The sequence below is a fragment of the Malania oleifera genome, chromosome 3 (assembly GCF_029873635.1).
Source record: "Malania oleifera isolate guangnan ecotype guangnan chromosome 3, ASM2987363v1, whole genome shotgun sequence".
In the NCBI taxonomy this organism is placed as follows: domain Eukaryota; kingdom Viridiplantae; phylum Streptophyta; class Magnoliopsida; order Santalales; family Ximeniaceae; genus Malania; species Malania oleifera.
In genome coordinates, this window is record NC_080419.1 from 109,281,106 (window position 1) to 109,297,522 (window position 16,417).

General features: G+C 37.5%; 2 protein-coding genes across 5 annotated transcripts in view; one reads left to right on the forward strand and one right to left on the reverse strand.

Annotated features, from left to right (window-relative positions):
• Positions 1-8,822: 8,822 nt before the first annotated feature.
• Positions 8,823-13,136, forward strand: LOC131151028 (B3 domain-containing protein REM14-like). 2 transcript variants are annotated; one of them, XM_058102196.1, is made up of 3 exons: positions 8,823-9,191; positions 12,064-12,298; positions 12,826-13,136. In XM_058102196.1, exons 1-3 carry the CDS (start codon positions 9,135-9,137, stop codon positions 12,876-12,878), a joined length of 345 nt encoding a protein of 114 aa, XP_057958179.1. In that variant the 5' UTR covers positions 8,823-9,134; the 3' UTR covers positions 12,879-13,136. The 2 variants fall into 2 exon arrangements, with proteins under 2 accessions (XP_057958179.1, XP_057958180.1); XM_058102197.1 differs by lacking the exon at positions 8,823-9,191 and adding an exon at positions 9,316-9,649.
• Positions 13,137-14,199: 1,063 nt separating this feature from the next.
• Positions 14,200-16,417, reverse strand: part of LOC131151023 (B3 domain-containing protein REM10-like) — a 46,533-nt gene continuing 44,315 nt past the window's right edge. For all 3 annotated transcript variants that reach the window (XM_058102184.1, XM_058102182.1, XM_058102181.1), the window contains 3 exons: positions 15,830-16,058; positions 14,793-14,947; positions 14,200-14,691 (listed from right to left, as the gene is read on the reverse strand). In XM_058102184.1, coding sequence (XP_057958167.1) covers positions 14,371-14,691; positions 14,793-14,947; positions 15,830-16,058 — 705 coding nt within the window. In that variant the 3' untranslated portion in view covers positions 14,200-14,370. The remainder of the gene's footprint in view (positions 14,692-14,792; positions 14,948-15,829; positions 16,059-16,417) is intronic.

Consider the following 16,417-nt stretch of genomic DNA (forward strand, 5'->3'; position numbering starts at 1 on the left):
ATGCTGGGTAAAACAGTTAAAAGTGGTTGGGTAAATGTGTCACAGCTGAAAGTGGCTGGGTAAATGTGTTGCAGCTGAAAGTGGCTGGGTAAATGTGTCACAGCTGAAAGTGGTTGGGTAAATGTATAACAGCTGAAAGATGTTGGGTAAAACAGTTGAAAGATGCTGGGTATGAAATGAAATGAAATGAAAAGGGAAATAAATAAAATGGAAATGAAATGTGAAATGTGAACAATGTAAAATGGGAAAGAGTCACTCAAAGTAAAATACAATGCAATGTTAAGCCATGAATATGAATAGATGTGTATAATTAAATAATGATAGAAAGAATGATGTATTATGATATTAGAAGTATGTATGTACATAGAACATGTTACGATTGGGCAAGGCGTACCTTTCTCCTGAGGGCTTGCTGATGTATTTACATAGAACATGATATTAGAAGTATGTATGTACATAACATACATGTTATGTATATACATAGAACATGTATTTACCCGCCCATACAAGTAGGTTCCCTCTGCCCTAGTACGTTATGCGGCTACTGAGTAAAGCGAGTGCACTAGTAGCTACAGATGTGGCAGTAGCTAATTAATTATTACTACATGAGCGCATTGATAAATGTAAATGGACAAAATAATTAATTCGATCCGTTGAAATTAAGTGCATCCATGGATATGTGTACAAAAATAAAATTGAGAAGAAAGAAGAAGATATGCAGAAAGTGAGTAGGAGTAATAGTAATCCTAGACACCACTTCTTCCAGCCCCTTCTTCCTGATGGGTGTTGGAGACTCACTCAATCATTGGTTGTGATTAAAACTTAGTGAGAATTGCACACAAATACACTCAATTGATTTCAATAATAATATGAAACAAAATACAGAGAACTTTCAAATACAATTTCTCTCTTCTCACTAGTTATTCACCCTCTCTACACCACATATTACATTACACACACACACACACACACACACACACACACACATCTATTTATAGCAAAGCATCTCAATAAGTGAAGATTATAATCAACAATGATGGACTGGTTGGTAAGGTTGCTGTTGACTCCAGTGCAAATTCAACAACAGTAGACTGGGATTAGTGGAGCTACCACCATCAAATTTTGCTGTCAACGTCCCATTGTCAAGTTTAATCTTCAACATCTCCCTTTAAACTTGACTCTCTTAACTTTGTCATTCCGAGCATCACCTTCAGTTTTACAAAAATATCATGCCTGAGTGCCTTTGTGAAAATGTCAGCAATCTGATCATACATTCTGCAGGATATTAGTTTCACTTCTTTTTTCTTGACATGCTCCCTGATAAAATGATACCGAGTATCAATATATTTGCTTCTTTCATGGTAAACTGGATTCTTCACAAGTGCAATCGTTGATCGGTTGTCGATGTAGACTTCTTTGGGGTTATCTTGAAGAAATCCCAGATACTTCAATACATTCTTGATCCATATACCATGAAAAACAGCTGAACTGGCAACAACATACTCAGCTTCACATGATGACTACGTTACGAATAGGTTGCTTCTTTGATGACCATGTAAACGTTGTATCTCCCATGAAGAATGTAAATCCAGTCGTACTTTTTCTTTCATCAAAATCTCTTCCCCAATCGCTATCTAAATAGCTGATAAGTTTGCAATCACCTCTTGATGAATAAAACATACCATTAGTGATGGTACCCTTGACATAACGGAGTATCCTCTTCGCTGCATTCAAATGAGACTAGTCAGGAGTCTCCATGTACCTACTGACAAATCTAACTGCATAAAGTATGTCTGGTCTGGTGCACGTCAAATACCTCAAGCTTCCAACCAAACTCTTGAAATATGTGCCGTCAACATTTCCTTACTTATTCTTTTTCAACTCTAATCTCGTTTCAACCGGAATTGTCACAGGGTTGCATTTGTCCATTTCAAACTTCTTCAGTACTTCTTTTGCATAGTGGTTTTGGGAGATGAAGATTTCCTTCTCGCTTTACACGACTTCTATGCCAAGAAAATGAGTCATCTGGCTAATATCCGTCATTTCAAATTCATTGATCATGCTCCTCTTGAAATCTGCAAACATCTCTGGATTGTTGCTGGTGAAAATTAGATCATCAACATATAGGTAGGCAATCAGCATACTTCTGTCTATCTCCATCTTCATGTATAACACATGCTCGTAAGGACGTTTCTTAAATTCATTCTTTTGGAAATAGTCATTAATCCTTATGTTCCATGCACAAGGTGCCTACTTCAAACTAGTGCCTTCTGCAGTCGGTACACTCTATCTTCTTTGCCCTTCTTCACATATCCAGATAGCTTATCAATATATATCTCTTCTTCTAGAAAACCATTCAGAAATGCTAATTTCACTTCTAGTTGATAAATCTTCCATTCATTTTGTGCTGATAGTGAAATTAGTAATCTGATAGTTTCAAGCTTGGCAACTGGGGAAAAGATTTCTCCATAATCAATCCCTTCTTTCTTCCTGTAGCCCTTGACGACAAGTCTTGTTTTGTATCTCTAAACTTCTCGTTGAGCGTTCTTCTTGGTCTTATAGACCCACTTCACACCAATAGTTTTACGGTCCTTCGGGAGATTTGTCAACTTCGAAGTCTTATTTTTCTCGATGGATTGAATTTCCTCATCCATCGTTTTTCTCCATTTTGTCTTCTTTGTTAGCATCCTCAAAGCTAACTAGGTCGCTGGTAAACAATAGACAGTATAATGTAACATACTCTTCTATAGGTTCTGTAGTTTCATATAGGTCAGCCAGATTATGGGCTCCTCTAGGCCTCATATCTAAGATTTCACGCTCAATTGGTGATGGAACTTTATTCCTCTGTGGTCAACCGTGTGGAGGTGTCTGCAGCTCAGGAACTTGTGACTCAATAGCCAGTTCTCTTGTTTATGTGGGCTCTTCTCCTTCAAGCATTAATTCTGCATCTTTGGAAGATTCGGCCTGGTCCCACTTTTAGGATTCATTTTCTTCAAAAATGACATCCCGACTATGAATGACTTTCTTGTTGATGGGATTGTAGAGTCGATATCTCATGGTATTGTCGCCATATCCAACAAGGATATATTTCTCTCCTTTATCTTCCAACTTTGTCCTTCTTGCCTTTAGGATCTTGGTGTAGGCAATGGAGCCAAACACTCTAAGATGACTCATAATGGGCTTGTGAGTATTCTAGGCTTCATGTAGTGTCTTTGTGTCAAGACACTTCGTAGGACACTTGTTAAGCAGATAGACTGCACATGGCAGTGCTTCTTCCCAGAAAATCTTGGGCATATTCTTATCCTTTAACATGCTCCTGGCCATGATAAGGATCGTGTGATTCTTCCTCTTAGCTACACCGTTCAACTGGGGAGTGTAGGTCGGTGTGAACAGTTTTGAATCCCTTGTTGCCTAAGGAATTCTAGGAAAGCTTCATCCTTGTACTCTCCTCCTTGATCTGATCGAAGTGACTTGATGCGATAGCCACTTAATTTCTCCACAAGAGCTTTGAACTCTTTGAACTTGTCAAACACCTATGACTTCCTTTTCAAGAAGTAGACCCAAGTCTTCATGCTATTATCATAAATGAAAGTGAGGAAGTGTATGTTTTGTCCATTTGAAAATGGTTTCAATGGACCACATATGTCTGTGTGTACTACCTGAAGCGGCATGGTAGATCTCTATTCAGTTTGATTTTCAAAGTTGTTTCTGTGTTGTTTGCTCAGAACATAACTTTCATATATCACATTTGGGTGGTGGATGTTGGGTAAGCCTTTCACTATCTTCTTGCTTCCCATTTGTTTCAAACTTTCAAAGTTCAGATGTCCGTACCTGAGATGCCATAGCTAGTCTTTGATGATAGTGCTTAAACACTTTAACGTATCATGTTGAATGGTGAGCAGAAACATTCAATTATTTGTCATTTGTATTCAAGTAACGAGCTTATCTCGAGCGTCTGTTATCACCATCTTCTTATCTCTAAGGCTAAATCGGTAGCCTTTCTCCACAAGATGTCCGAGACTAAGTATATTAGTCTCCATGATTGGCACATAGTACACATTGGAGATAAAAGCATGGTCTCCATCCTTCATCTTCATTAGGACATTTCCCCTTCCTCGAATTGGGACTTTAGAGAGATAACCAAATGATATCTTTTCCTGAACTTTGTCATCAAGTTTAGTAAATAGGTTCTTTCTACCAGTCATGTGATTGTTGGCTCCAAAGTCAAGGTACCAAACATTTTGGTCTTGGTGGGTGTGTGCCATCAGCATCAACGATTCTCCTTCGGCTTTCTCCTTTTCTGCAAATTTAGTATTTTCATTTACTTCGTGATTTTGGGGATTACCTCTGCACTCATTACTGTAGTGTTCGTACTTGTGGCAGCTGTATAGCTCTGAATGTTTCTCTTGTCTACGTTCGGGTGGCTATTGTATCCCCCTCTTCTTCCTTGTTCTCTACCTCGTGGAACATAGCTCTATTGATTGTGTCCTCCTCTAGTGGGATCTCTTCTGCCTCTACCGCCTTCTCTAGATTCAAAATTTCCCAAACTTCTTCCATATGACCCTCGGCTTCGTCTTCTTCCTCGCTGTGACGTCCTCCCTTTGTCATATCTATCTATAGTGAGGGACAACTTCGTTTGGAGGCATTGCTCCAGTGCTTTATCTTCACTCCTTCTATTGAATTTCTGCTCATGAGCTTGGAGTAAGCCCACAAGTTCTTCTGCATACATGATTTCTAGATCTTTTGTTTCTTCTATGGTCATAGTTATATAATCAAATTTTGGATCCAAAGATCGCAAAATTTTCTCACAAATTCTCTCGTCGTTGAGAGTCTCTCCATTTCTTCTCAATTGATTTGATACTACCATAACTCGTGTATTGTAATTAGTAATAGATTTAGTAGATTTCATTCTTAAGGATTCGAAATCACCTCGTAGTGTTTAAAGACGAATCTTCTTCACTTTGTTTGCACCTTTGTGTGTTCGATGGAGAAAGTCCTAAACTTTTTTGGATGTCTTGGCAGAGGTGATGATTTTGAACATGGCCTCATTAAGGTCTTGGTAGATTATGGATTTCCCCTTACAATCCTTCTTTCAATCGACTCGCAAGATTTTTTTTTGAGCATCAGACATAGATGCTTCGGCTTCATTTGATGGGCTTTCTCTATACCCGTTTTCAACGATGTCCATGACATTATGAGCACCTAGAAGGGCTCTCATTTGAATAGACTAGTTGTCATAGTTCTCCCATGTCAACTTAGGAATGATTGCTTGGGTAGTACTGTTCACCATTGAATTTAATATATAAAAAAGTAGAGTTATGGGGATTGATTTTGGCTAATCTGATGCCACCATTGTCTTCAAAAGGTTGAAAAACCTTAAGAACCGATTTTGGGTTACAACAAACCGGTTTAAAAATCACTGAACCGGCTAAAAGAAGTTCTGGATTTATTTTTTTAAAAAGGTTTGACTTAATGGAGTTTAACGGCGTCAGTGATTGCCGTTAGGGCCACGTGCCGGCTTCTAGGAGTGCCGCGTGTAACGACCCGACGAATAATGGTATTTAAATAATAAAAAGGAAGGGAAATGGAAATCGGAAACAGAAGAAGGCAGTCGACTTCGTCGACGACATTGCATTTTGGAAAGGATAATCCAAAGAATTTTTCAGCTCCTCGTCGATGAGGGTACAATAGGAGCTCGTTGACAATGGTAGGATTCGCCAACGAGAAGATACCGAGAGAGGTTTTGGGCAGTCTGAATTTCGTTGACGAGGAGTGGGTTTTGTCGACGAATTTTCTATAGGACTCGTCGACGAGGTGACGTGGCTCATCGACGAATCCCGCAGTATAAATAGGGATTAAAGGTAATTTTCAGTCATTTTTCCTACATAGAACTTCCCACTCTTTGTCCCTACGGTTCGTCCCCATTGTCTCGTCGATTTCGGGCCAAATCTTCGCTGAATCGACGATCTGACGCCACCACGACACTCTTGGGAAAGTTCTCTGCAAGTCTGCCGGAGCGGATCGTCGATGGGGTTGAGGTGGAAACCATCACAAATCTAGGGTGAGACTTTCTACTCAAAATTTGGTTAATTGACAGTTGTAGGAAGTGTTATACGCGTAGAAATACTGAACTTTAGTTATGAGGAATGCTGTTTCTAGGGTGTTGAGTTGGGAACCCTGTGGGTGTGGGATAAATTTTCTTAGGAGCTTTTCAGGAATCAGGTAAGGGGATAAACTAAGCTAGTTTTTTTTTTAGAAAATGTATAAATATATAACATTTGATTTCAGGAAAGTAAATATGTTTATATATATATGATTTATATTTAAGAAAACACTGTTGAAAATGATGGTATGTTAAATATATGAAAAACCTGTTTAGTGTGGCCTGAGTAGAAAATGTTATGAAATACTCTTTTCTGGAAATGTGATTATGATATGGATTTTTTTAATGGAAAATCGGCGTACGGGCCGAGGTTTTTATATGTTTTGCCGGCGTACAGGCCGTGCTATGTGTATGATTTGCTAGCGTACGGACTGAGCTATGGATATATGATTTGCTGGCGTACGGGCCGTGCTATGAATGTGATTTTCCAGCGTACAGGTTGTGCTATGATATGATTTTTCGGCATACGGGGTGAGCTATGGATGTGATTTTCCAGCGTACGGGTTGTGCTATGATTTGCTGGTGTACAGATCGAGTTATGATAAAATGTGTAATACCGGCGTACGGGCCGATGATTTTCATGATATATGTATATATGCAAAATGATATGATTGATTTGATAATTAATGAAATGAAATATCTCTGTATCACAGTTTCAGTATATGTTATATGATATCAGAACCTAGTTGGTTTGGTTTAAGCTAGCACTTGCACAATACCGTTGCTATGTGTCTATGGTCTTTGTGATCATGATATTTGTGTTAATGCCGTTGTACAGAGTGGTCTAAGATTGGATGGTCGATGTGGTTTATAAGAAATGTGTGAGCACCCCTGGTGTACGGACCAGGTCTGGTAGACCCATCTTACAGACTGTACTTTTGACTTGATAGTGGTCGGCCAACCATTATCAGGTCCCGCCTTCGGGCCACACAACCCAGTCATGTGGGGGTAATACATGACAACGGCTAGCTAACCTACCAGGAATGTTTTTGTGTTATTATTATTATATGAGATAAGATATGTTTGTGAAAATGCAGTATATTCTGCCATGTTTTGCTGATATATATATATATGTTTCCTTAGATTTGACAAACAGTTACTGAATATGTTATATATATATGTTTCCCTAGATTTGACAAACAGTTACTGAATATGTTTTGTATGGTGTATGTATAACACGAAATAGTTATGTTACCACATACTCGTATTAGTTTATTTCCCTTACTGAGAGGTGTCTCACTCCAAAATTCTATAAACTTTTTAGGAGCCTCTGATAGGAGAGCGGGTAAAACCCCGCTGATCTAGTACGGTTGGTCTGCCTTTCTAGAAGGGTAAGTATTTTGATAGGGTCGGATGTATTTTGTGAAAATAGCCCTAAGACATTTTTTTTGGGTTGAGTGATGTGTATATATGTATACAGTGATCGTAGTAACTGTGGTATTGTGATGTATGGTATAATGAGGTGTTTGTGATTTATGTTTCCTGTTGCATAGGCTTCCATGATGTATTTCTGATATATCCCTAGTACCCATGGGTCCAGGTGAATTATGATCTGTTGAGATTAGTGATATTGATTTATTATATTATGAAAAAAAAATGTGGAAATTAAGCAGGTTGTCACATCGCATGTTGGTGAGTGGGCGCGGGTCAGTCAATCAGGTCGGGTCGTGCTTACGGGTTCGGATCCAAGTTGCCCATTGCTGGGCCAGGTCGCGGATCTAGTGTTCGGGTCAGATCATGTCAACCGGGAGGAGAAGCCGCGTGGAATGTGTAACTTCACCGGTCAGTAATCTTGCCGGCGCGTGAGGCGCGTGTGGAGGATGCAGAATGGGTTGGAGGCACGTGGGAGCGCATGTGGGGACACCTGGACTTCGTTTAAGACGTGATTTTTCCCTTTGGATTCTTCTCGATGCGAATTTCACAATGGTGTACTCAAAAATAAATTTTGAGTAACTTCAAATCTGGGAGAAAATTTGAGTTTAGCCTTTATTTGGCGAATTTCAGTGAACCTGGGTGTTCTAATACCATTGATGGGTCGAGGTAACTCACTCAGTCATTGGTTGTAATTGAAATTCAGTGAGAATTGCACACAAATACACTTAATTGGTTTCAATAATAATCTGAAACAAAATACAGAGAACTCTCAATACAATTTCTCTCTTCTCACTTGTTATTCACCCTCTCTATACCGCATATTACATTACACACACACACACACACACACACACACACACACACACACCTATTTATAGCAAAGCATTTGACGATAAGTGAAGATTATAATCAACAATGGTGGATTGGTTGGTGAGGTTGCTGCCAACTCTAGTGCAAATTCAACAACAATGGGCTGGGATTGGTGGAGCTGCCACGGTCAAATTTTGCTGCCACCGTCCCATCATAAAGTTTAATCTTTATTACTTCCGGGTTTCCACCGCCGTATGTTTCATTCTCTCTCTCTCTAAGCCACTTTGTTAATAACATTCTATATATATATATATATATATATATATATATATATATATATATATATATATATTTATTTGCAGTTAATTCCAACTTTGTTCATCAAGCACTGCTTGATGATTAATAATGGTAATAATGGTACTTCTACTGATGATGATGATGATGATGATGATGATGAGTGCGGCTGCAAAAAAGAAATATTGCTGAGGAGCTGCCTGTCCGGCAAGCGTTGGCCGGTGAAGATGAACTGCCGGCGTCTCCAGGACGGCTGGTCGGAGTTTGCCAAAGAGCATGATTTGCACGTGGGTGACTTTTTGGTGTTCATGCACGAAGGGGACATGGTATTTGACCAAAGTCAAGAGACCAAAAATCAAAGTTGCAACCCGGACCATCCTGTGGCTATGGTGGAAGATAATTTTAATGGTGTGTGTTTATACCTTATATGAATGCATATATTATGGATATGGTTGGAGAGATTTTCGAGTTGCAAATGACATAAAGACAGGGGATGCTCTTGTGTTTCAGCTCACTGAAAAAGGAACAAAGCCCGTTTTTAGGGTTCATGGTAAGATTTAATTGCTTTATAAATATTTAGTATGAGTTACTACACTTTCCTTCTTTTTTTTTTTTTCTTTTTTTTTTCAAATAACAATTCTTACTCGTTTCATGCATGAAACTATCATGATAAGAATCACTGCTGCTAGGTGCTAGCTAAGAGAAAATGTACCACAAAACCCAAAGGCAAATGATAAGAAAGAAACCAAGCATACAGTGAAAAAGATCTCATTTGCACAATAAGAAAGCACAAACTGAAGTGGGTGCACCTGAAAGATCCCAGGGAGGTAGTTGTCTGTTGAGCTATTCTCTTGGGTTTTCTGTCGAACAATTGGTGTGCAAATTCTTCATTCAATTGATGAGTTGTTCTTTCCAAGCTAAATTTTTCTCGTAAAGCTATCTGCCACTGGTTGCCAACTGCTCAATGCACGTAGCGTTTTCGGAATGGAAGCCCAATATATTTGGAAGGTAATTCAACTGCCTTACAAGTTACAACCCAAGTTTCCTGCACATTACCATATTACACACGTTCTTTTCTTCTTTGATCCCTGCAATGCCGCTCTTATGAACATTGCCTTTAGGCTCTAGGCCTACTTTTCGTCATTTGGATTTCGAAATCATAACCATATCATCCATGAATTGAATATAAATTATGGTTTTGGGCTGTCTTACCATCCTTGTTCCTTCAAAACTGGTTGAGGGCACTCAAAGTTGGCCCCCTTCTCTGAAACCACTGCATGTTTGGATTCTGGATCTATTAACAAGGATGGAAACAGACTCCACTGATATGCATTGTTATATCCATGTTCTTCATTTAGCCTGAAATCCCACTTTTTGCAACATTGTGCTTAGAAAAATCCAATTGAGAAATGGAGGTCTTCTCAAAATCTTTCGTTAATATAATGCACCCTTTACAGTTCTTGAAAGATATTTGCAATCAGGATCCCATCCATGATCCATCCACCTCTCACAAAGGCTGATTGAAAGTCACGTACCAACATATGAATAACACCTCTCAAGTGATAGCCTAGGTATTTCTAGCTGTTTGTATATGCTCCCAGCAGAACTTACAGGGCAGGATTCTTTGGGATACCTAGTTTTTTACTCCTAGTTTGTAGAAAAATGGGATGTAATCAAACTCGTTACTTGATTTCTTCATGTTCTTTCATTGCATTGGAACCCCATTCCGTTCAATGAACCAAATTTGACATTAGGATTTAGGCCACGAAAGTTGGGTTCATGCTTTTGGCTAATCGCTATCATCATGGAATTTGTCTGCAAATATTATGAAACCATCTTTCATCATGTACCAGAGGTTCTCAATGAAGCTGAAAGTGGAGCAGTCCAGAATCCCATCCATGATCCAAAGGCTGATTGAAAGTCACATACCAACATATGAGCACGTCTCAAGTGATGGCCTAGGTCTTTCCAGCTGTTTGCATATGCCCCCAGCAGAACTTACAGGGCAGGATTCTTTGGGATACCTAGTTTTTTACTCTTAGTTTGTAGAAAAATGGGATGTAATCAAACTCGTTACTTGATTTCCTCATGTTCTTTCATTGCATTGGAACCCCATTCCGTTCAATGAACTAAATTTGACATTAGGATTTAGGCCACAAAAGTTGGGTTCATGCTTTTGGCTAATTGCTATCCTTATGGAATTTGTCTGCAAATCTTATGAAACCATCTTTCATCATGTACCAGAGGTTCTCAATGAAGCTCAAAGTGGGACCCCCCCCCCCTCCCCCCCCCCAAAAAAAAAAAATCACATTCCTAGAATGCATTGATTTTTTTGTCTTTAGAGAAAGGAGCTTCCAAGAATTTCAGTGTGTAAAATCCTATCCTCTTGCAGGGAGAGCATCAATTACTACTTTTTGGAGTTGTTGCCTTTGTGTGTGTGCACGTTTTATAATTTGAAATGGTGTATAATCGCTTTCTTTGTCTCTTATGGTGGCATACCCTTGTCCCATGAAAGTTCAATTTCCCTCTCAAGTTTCTCTTGTTCCTCATATTTTCCACTGCAAGAGGACATTTGATGTATCTATCTTCCTAGTACATCTTGTAACCACTAAACCTTTGTTTTCTGTTTCCATGGATTATCTTCCTGCAGCTTTCCAACTTCCTTCCCCACTCTCTCCCCCCCCCCCCCCCCAAAAAAAAAACCGTCAATCACCATTTGTTGATTCAACAAACAGTTCATATAGTTTTATCAAGCTCTTCTTTAAAAATGGCTACTCTATTTCGAGAATTCCGTTGCTTTTTCCTGTTTCTCAACTCTTACATCATGTTTCATTTGTAGAATGGGACGAAAATTTGAGTGGAAAGCATGAGGAAATCGAAGTGAGAAATTCAAATCTGTTTCATTCCTTTCTACCAAGCATGCAGTTAGTGAGTCTTCAACTTCTTGAATATTTGAAAAAGCCGGCAACCCTGCCAGCATTCTTCTTCTACATTCTCTTTGAACTTCGATGAGATTGCCAACAATTGAAATATCTGTCTTGTCACCAGTGACTAATACTTTTTTGTGACCTGATAGGCTTCTAGTTAGTCACCATTGCTTGTTAATTTCTCTGGTGAATTAACTGTTTTGAAATTTCCTGCTAAGCACCGAGGGCCTTGAATCTCCTCATTTTTTTAAGTTCACTCGATAAGTCTGAAGTCATCGTTCAACATTCCAATTGTTTGTATGTATGGGACGCTGCTATGTGGGTGGCTTCTGGCTCCTTCCCAATGAAAAAAAAAAAAAAGGAAGAAGAAGAAAAAGAAAAAGAAAGAAAGAAGAAAAAGTACCACTACTACATGTGATCATCAAACCTAAATGGATGGTAATTAAGCTTTCTTCCCATGCATGAACTGAATGTGAGATGTTTAATTCTTTGCAGTACATTCCCAAAGACTTTGCAAGGGCAAACAATTTATGTAACAAAAATTACGAGATAATACTTAGGGATCAAAGTGGAAGGTCAAAGTCCATGAAACTGGAGGGGAAGAGAAGGGGCGTGGTTTATATTGCACATGGCTGGAGTAGGTTTGCCGTGGCGAATGGCTTAAAAGTGGGTGACTTATTCATGATAGAGCTTGTCAAGGGAGGAAAGAAGCTTCTTATGAACTTCTATGGTAAGTTTAACGATTAATTTGGTCTTATTTGCATGTGTTTATTTTTCTTTTTGTAATTTTTTATTAATTCTGAAGAAGACAGCATATATTTTGAGTAATAAGAAGATATTTTATATGTAAATAAGCTTAAGATGGATATAGAAAAGTTAGTTTTATAATTGAAACATCTTAACTACATGCAAGTAAGTATTCACACTTCTTGTGCAATTACACACTGTAGCTTTTAGACACTGTAATTAAAAACATTACCCTAAAATCCATTATTTTTTTCAGGAGTTCGATTTTCTATAATTCCAACAAAATTGTTATCCTTAAATCCCTCGATGCCTTCCCCAATGGATTTGAACCTTGACATATTGGGGTTTGGGTGATGTTCAAACACAAGATCAAAGCCCAAGCTTAATTAAACTCTACCATTACTCTGATGACTTGTTTCTAAATTCCCATGTAAAGAAAATCCACAAAAATAAGATTTTGGGAGAAATGTTTTTGGCTCATTATCTTAGAAAAATTTGAATCGATTTCAGGTGTGCACACAGAAGGAAATGGCTCGCACAAGCAGGACGCAAGCAGGGCATGATAACTAGGAAGTGAAACAGAGGAAGAGAAGCCTGTTTTTTTTTCCTTTGGCAAGTATGGCTCAATCTAGCAACTGAACTTCCTATCATACATTTTTTGGTATGATCTTAACATGTTTTTTTTTTTTGTTTGCTTTTGGGTTTTGATGTAACACTTGAGTTCCCAACATCTATGCATGTACTATCTACTGAGTGTGTTGTAGCAGAGCAAGCTTGTGTTGACCATATAATGCCATGAAAATTAAGCAGTTTCTGTTCAACAATGAGATTTTCTCAACGCTAGCGAAACCGAAAAATAAGAAAAAACAAGAAGAAGCCCACACTGTAAAAGCCTTATAGCATTGAGATGTCATAGATGGTAAATATTTGTACTAATTTGTTGTTCCTTGTTTGAGATTTTGGATTTGAAGTCTTAGGAGGCATAGGAAGAGATTGAGGATTGGAATCTTGGGAGGAATAAGAATGGATTGAATTTGAGCAGAAAGATGAGTTATCTATTGTTCTGTATTCCTGTTAGTCCTAATACACGAAAAGGGGGAAAAAATGTGATATGTATGGCATTTTATTTTGTGATTTTATATTGAAATTTGACGTGACAATGGCACTCTCTAAAAATAAAGGAGTCTTATAAAATATGAATTTCTATTGTATAGGAAGTTCATGTAGGAATTTTACTTTTGTGATCAAATTTTCATCTCTATTTTGATTGGTTCGACATTATTGGCTTCATAGTGGCATTAGTACATGCTATTATTAATTTATTATATTTACTAATTTTTTATAATAATAAAAATAAAATCAATAAAATTGAAAATAATATCATTATGTTATAAAATTTTTCATAGTAAATATGACTTGTCTTCTTTATGTAAGAGTCAACAGTATAATGGGACAGAAGATCTTTTTTATTTTGATTCTTGAATAGGGCGTGCTTGTTACTTGAAAAAGTTAAGACAAGAAAAGAAAAATATGAATTTTTTATGTTTAATTATATATATAACAAATGAATGAACACAAAATTAATTTGCACATAATTAGTATTTACTATTTTTAATTTATAATCATATTAGAAAAAAAATATTTTTAGTAGTATTTTGATATAAAGGAAAAACACAATTAAAAATAAATTTTCATCTGCCCAATTGGTCACTTTAATTTTATTTAGTTTGCTTTATTTATTATTTTTTTAATACTTCCTTGATTGGTTTATAAAATAATTATATAAAAAAGGATTATCAAGTCGCTCGCTGCATATCATTGTCCTCATCATCATCATCACAGAGATTTGAATCCATAAAATAAAAGCAGAGTGTCCCATATGACTTTCTCAAAATATAGTTCCCAAACATTTTCATTCCTTTGAACATGCAAACGACCTTGTGCACTCCACAATTAAACTGCATGTGTTAAGATCATACAAAGAAATATATAAAGGAAGCTAGGTTCAGCTGTTGGGTTGAGCCCATACTTATTGACAAAACAGCTTCTCTGCCTCTATTTCACTTCCAACTTGTGCAAGCCACTTTCTTCCATGCGCTCTTCCTTGCAATCTATACACGCAAATTTTCTTCCATAGAAATTCATAACATGCTGCGTTCCTCCCTTGACGAGCTCTAACATGATTGAATCTCCTGCTTTTAAGCCATTTGCCACAGCAAACTTAATCCAACCATGTCCAATGTAAGCGCGGGTGCCGCTCCTGCTCTTCATGTGCCCTAGTTTCATGGGCCATGACCTTCCATTTTCATCCCTAAGTAATATCTCACATTTTTTGTCACATAAACCATTTGCCCTTGCAAAGACATTAGGAATATTCTGCAACCAGACATTGCACATTTACATGCTTGCAATCGACCGTGCATGAAAATTAGAAAAAACTTAACTATGATCTGCGCACAGATATATTACTTATTTACCAATAGATATTTCTTGAGGTTAAATGGGCGTATCCTGGTGACAAAATAATGAGGTGAACATCCAAGAGGCATCGCTGCTGGTGCAGTAGCCGTTTCTTGCTTCACCATGGCTTTTGTTGCAGGAGTAGTATGAGACATTTCTTGGTTCATTCCTTCTATTTTCATAACCACATGTAATCAAATAATTAGTTTTATGATCAGATGGGAAACATGGCACTCACAAGTAATGTCTATAGATGAAGGTTATAAGGTAATTACAGGCAAAACAAAACCACTTGTATCCCTCCCCATGCCCTAGTTCTTGCATTATGCATCCTTGCATACTGCTTGCTAGCTAGCTGGTACTTTATACGCTTAAATTTTTGTGACATCAATTGTGAACGTTGATGATTAAGTGATAAAAGCTTATTTTTCTAGCTATGAAGCCCTTCGTTCCAACTCCTTAGCTATGCATTAGTACATTGTACTGGTGTTTTGTATATACATATACCAGTACTAAGCACTTCGATCTATCCCTCATTAGGCCCTAGTTTTTCCAACAATATGTGCGCTTTGTGAATATTGATCCTCTATATATTATGTCGCAAATATCTAAAATATGTAAAGTATTAGTGCTATCAGCTATGTACCATACCATTAGTGCATAACAAAGGATTTCTAGCCCTCTCCCCAATTAAGGAGCTCTTTCTCCTCTACCATGCACTAGTGTAGAACAATACTACTGCTTTGCTTGTTAAGACTTGACCCGTACGTAATAGGCAAAGATCTTATTTAAAACAGGACTATTATAAGGTACCCATATGAATATCATATTATTATGTGACAAATATTTAAACATGAAAAGCTCCTTTGCTATGCACTAGCTAAGAGCACATATATAGCACCAATATTTTGCATATATGACATGCGATTTGCCACATAGCAAAATTAAAATTTCTATTCCACACCAATAGGCATAAAATTATCCCATTTAGAGAAAAACCTTATATGAAAATAGATCGAATTGTCACCCTTATTCATTGAGCAATGGCACTTACCATGAATCTTAAAAGTAGGTTTTGGTCCTTTGTTAATGAGCTCAAATGCGAGAAAATCTCCTCCTTTAATGCCATTTGCGGTAAGGGCCTTACGCCAACCTTGTCCAACCGAAAATCTACCTTTGTTTCTGTTTACTTTCACAGGCCATGACCTTCCTTTCTCATCTTCAAAGATCATTTCACGTTTGCTAATTAGACCATTCGCTCTTGCAAATTCTGTTGGTATTCCCTGAAGGAACATATATTAATCCGCGTAGAAAAAAAGGTTATAAATCATCATGTAATATGCACATTTATACATATAGCCTCGGATTAATTCAACAGGTTAATGAGTAGAGTCAACTCATCACACCTACAAAGTTTAACCAACTTGATGATCACTAATCTATTTCATTGCATGTAAAGAAAATAAATAAAATATCAGAGTGGTGCTTAAAACTTTGGTCAAATGGATTAATGGATTTAATCATGATGAGATAAACATTTAGACTGATCAATAAGATGGAAGGCATAATTTTAGTGTAAACTATATTATCAAGTGTTCAATTTCTATACCGTGGCATCAGAGTTCTCTCTTTGAATTTGTAA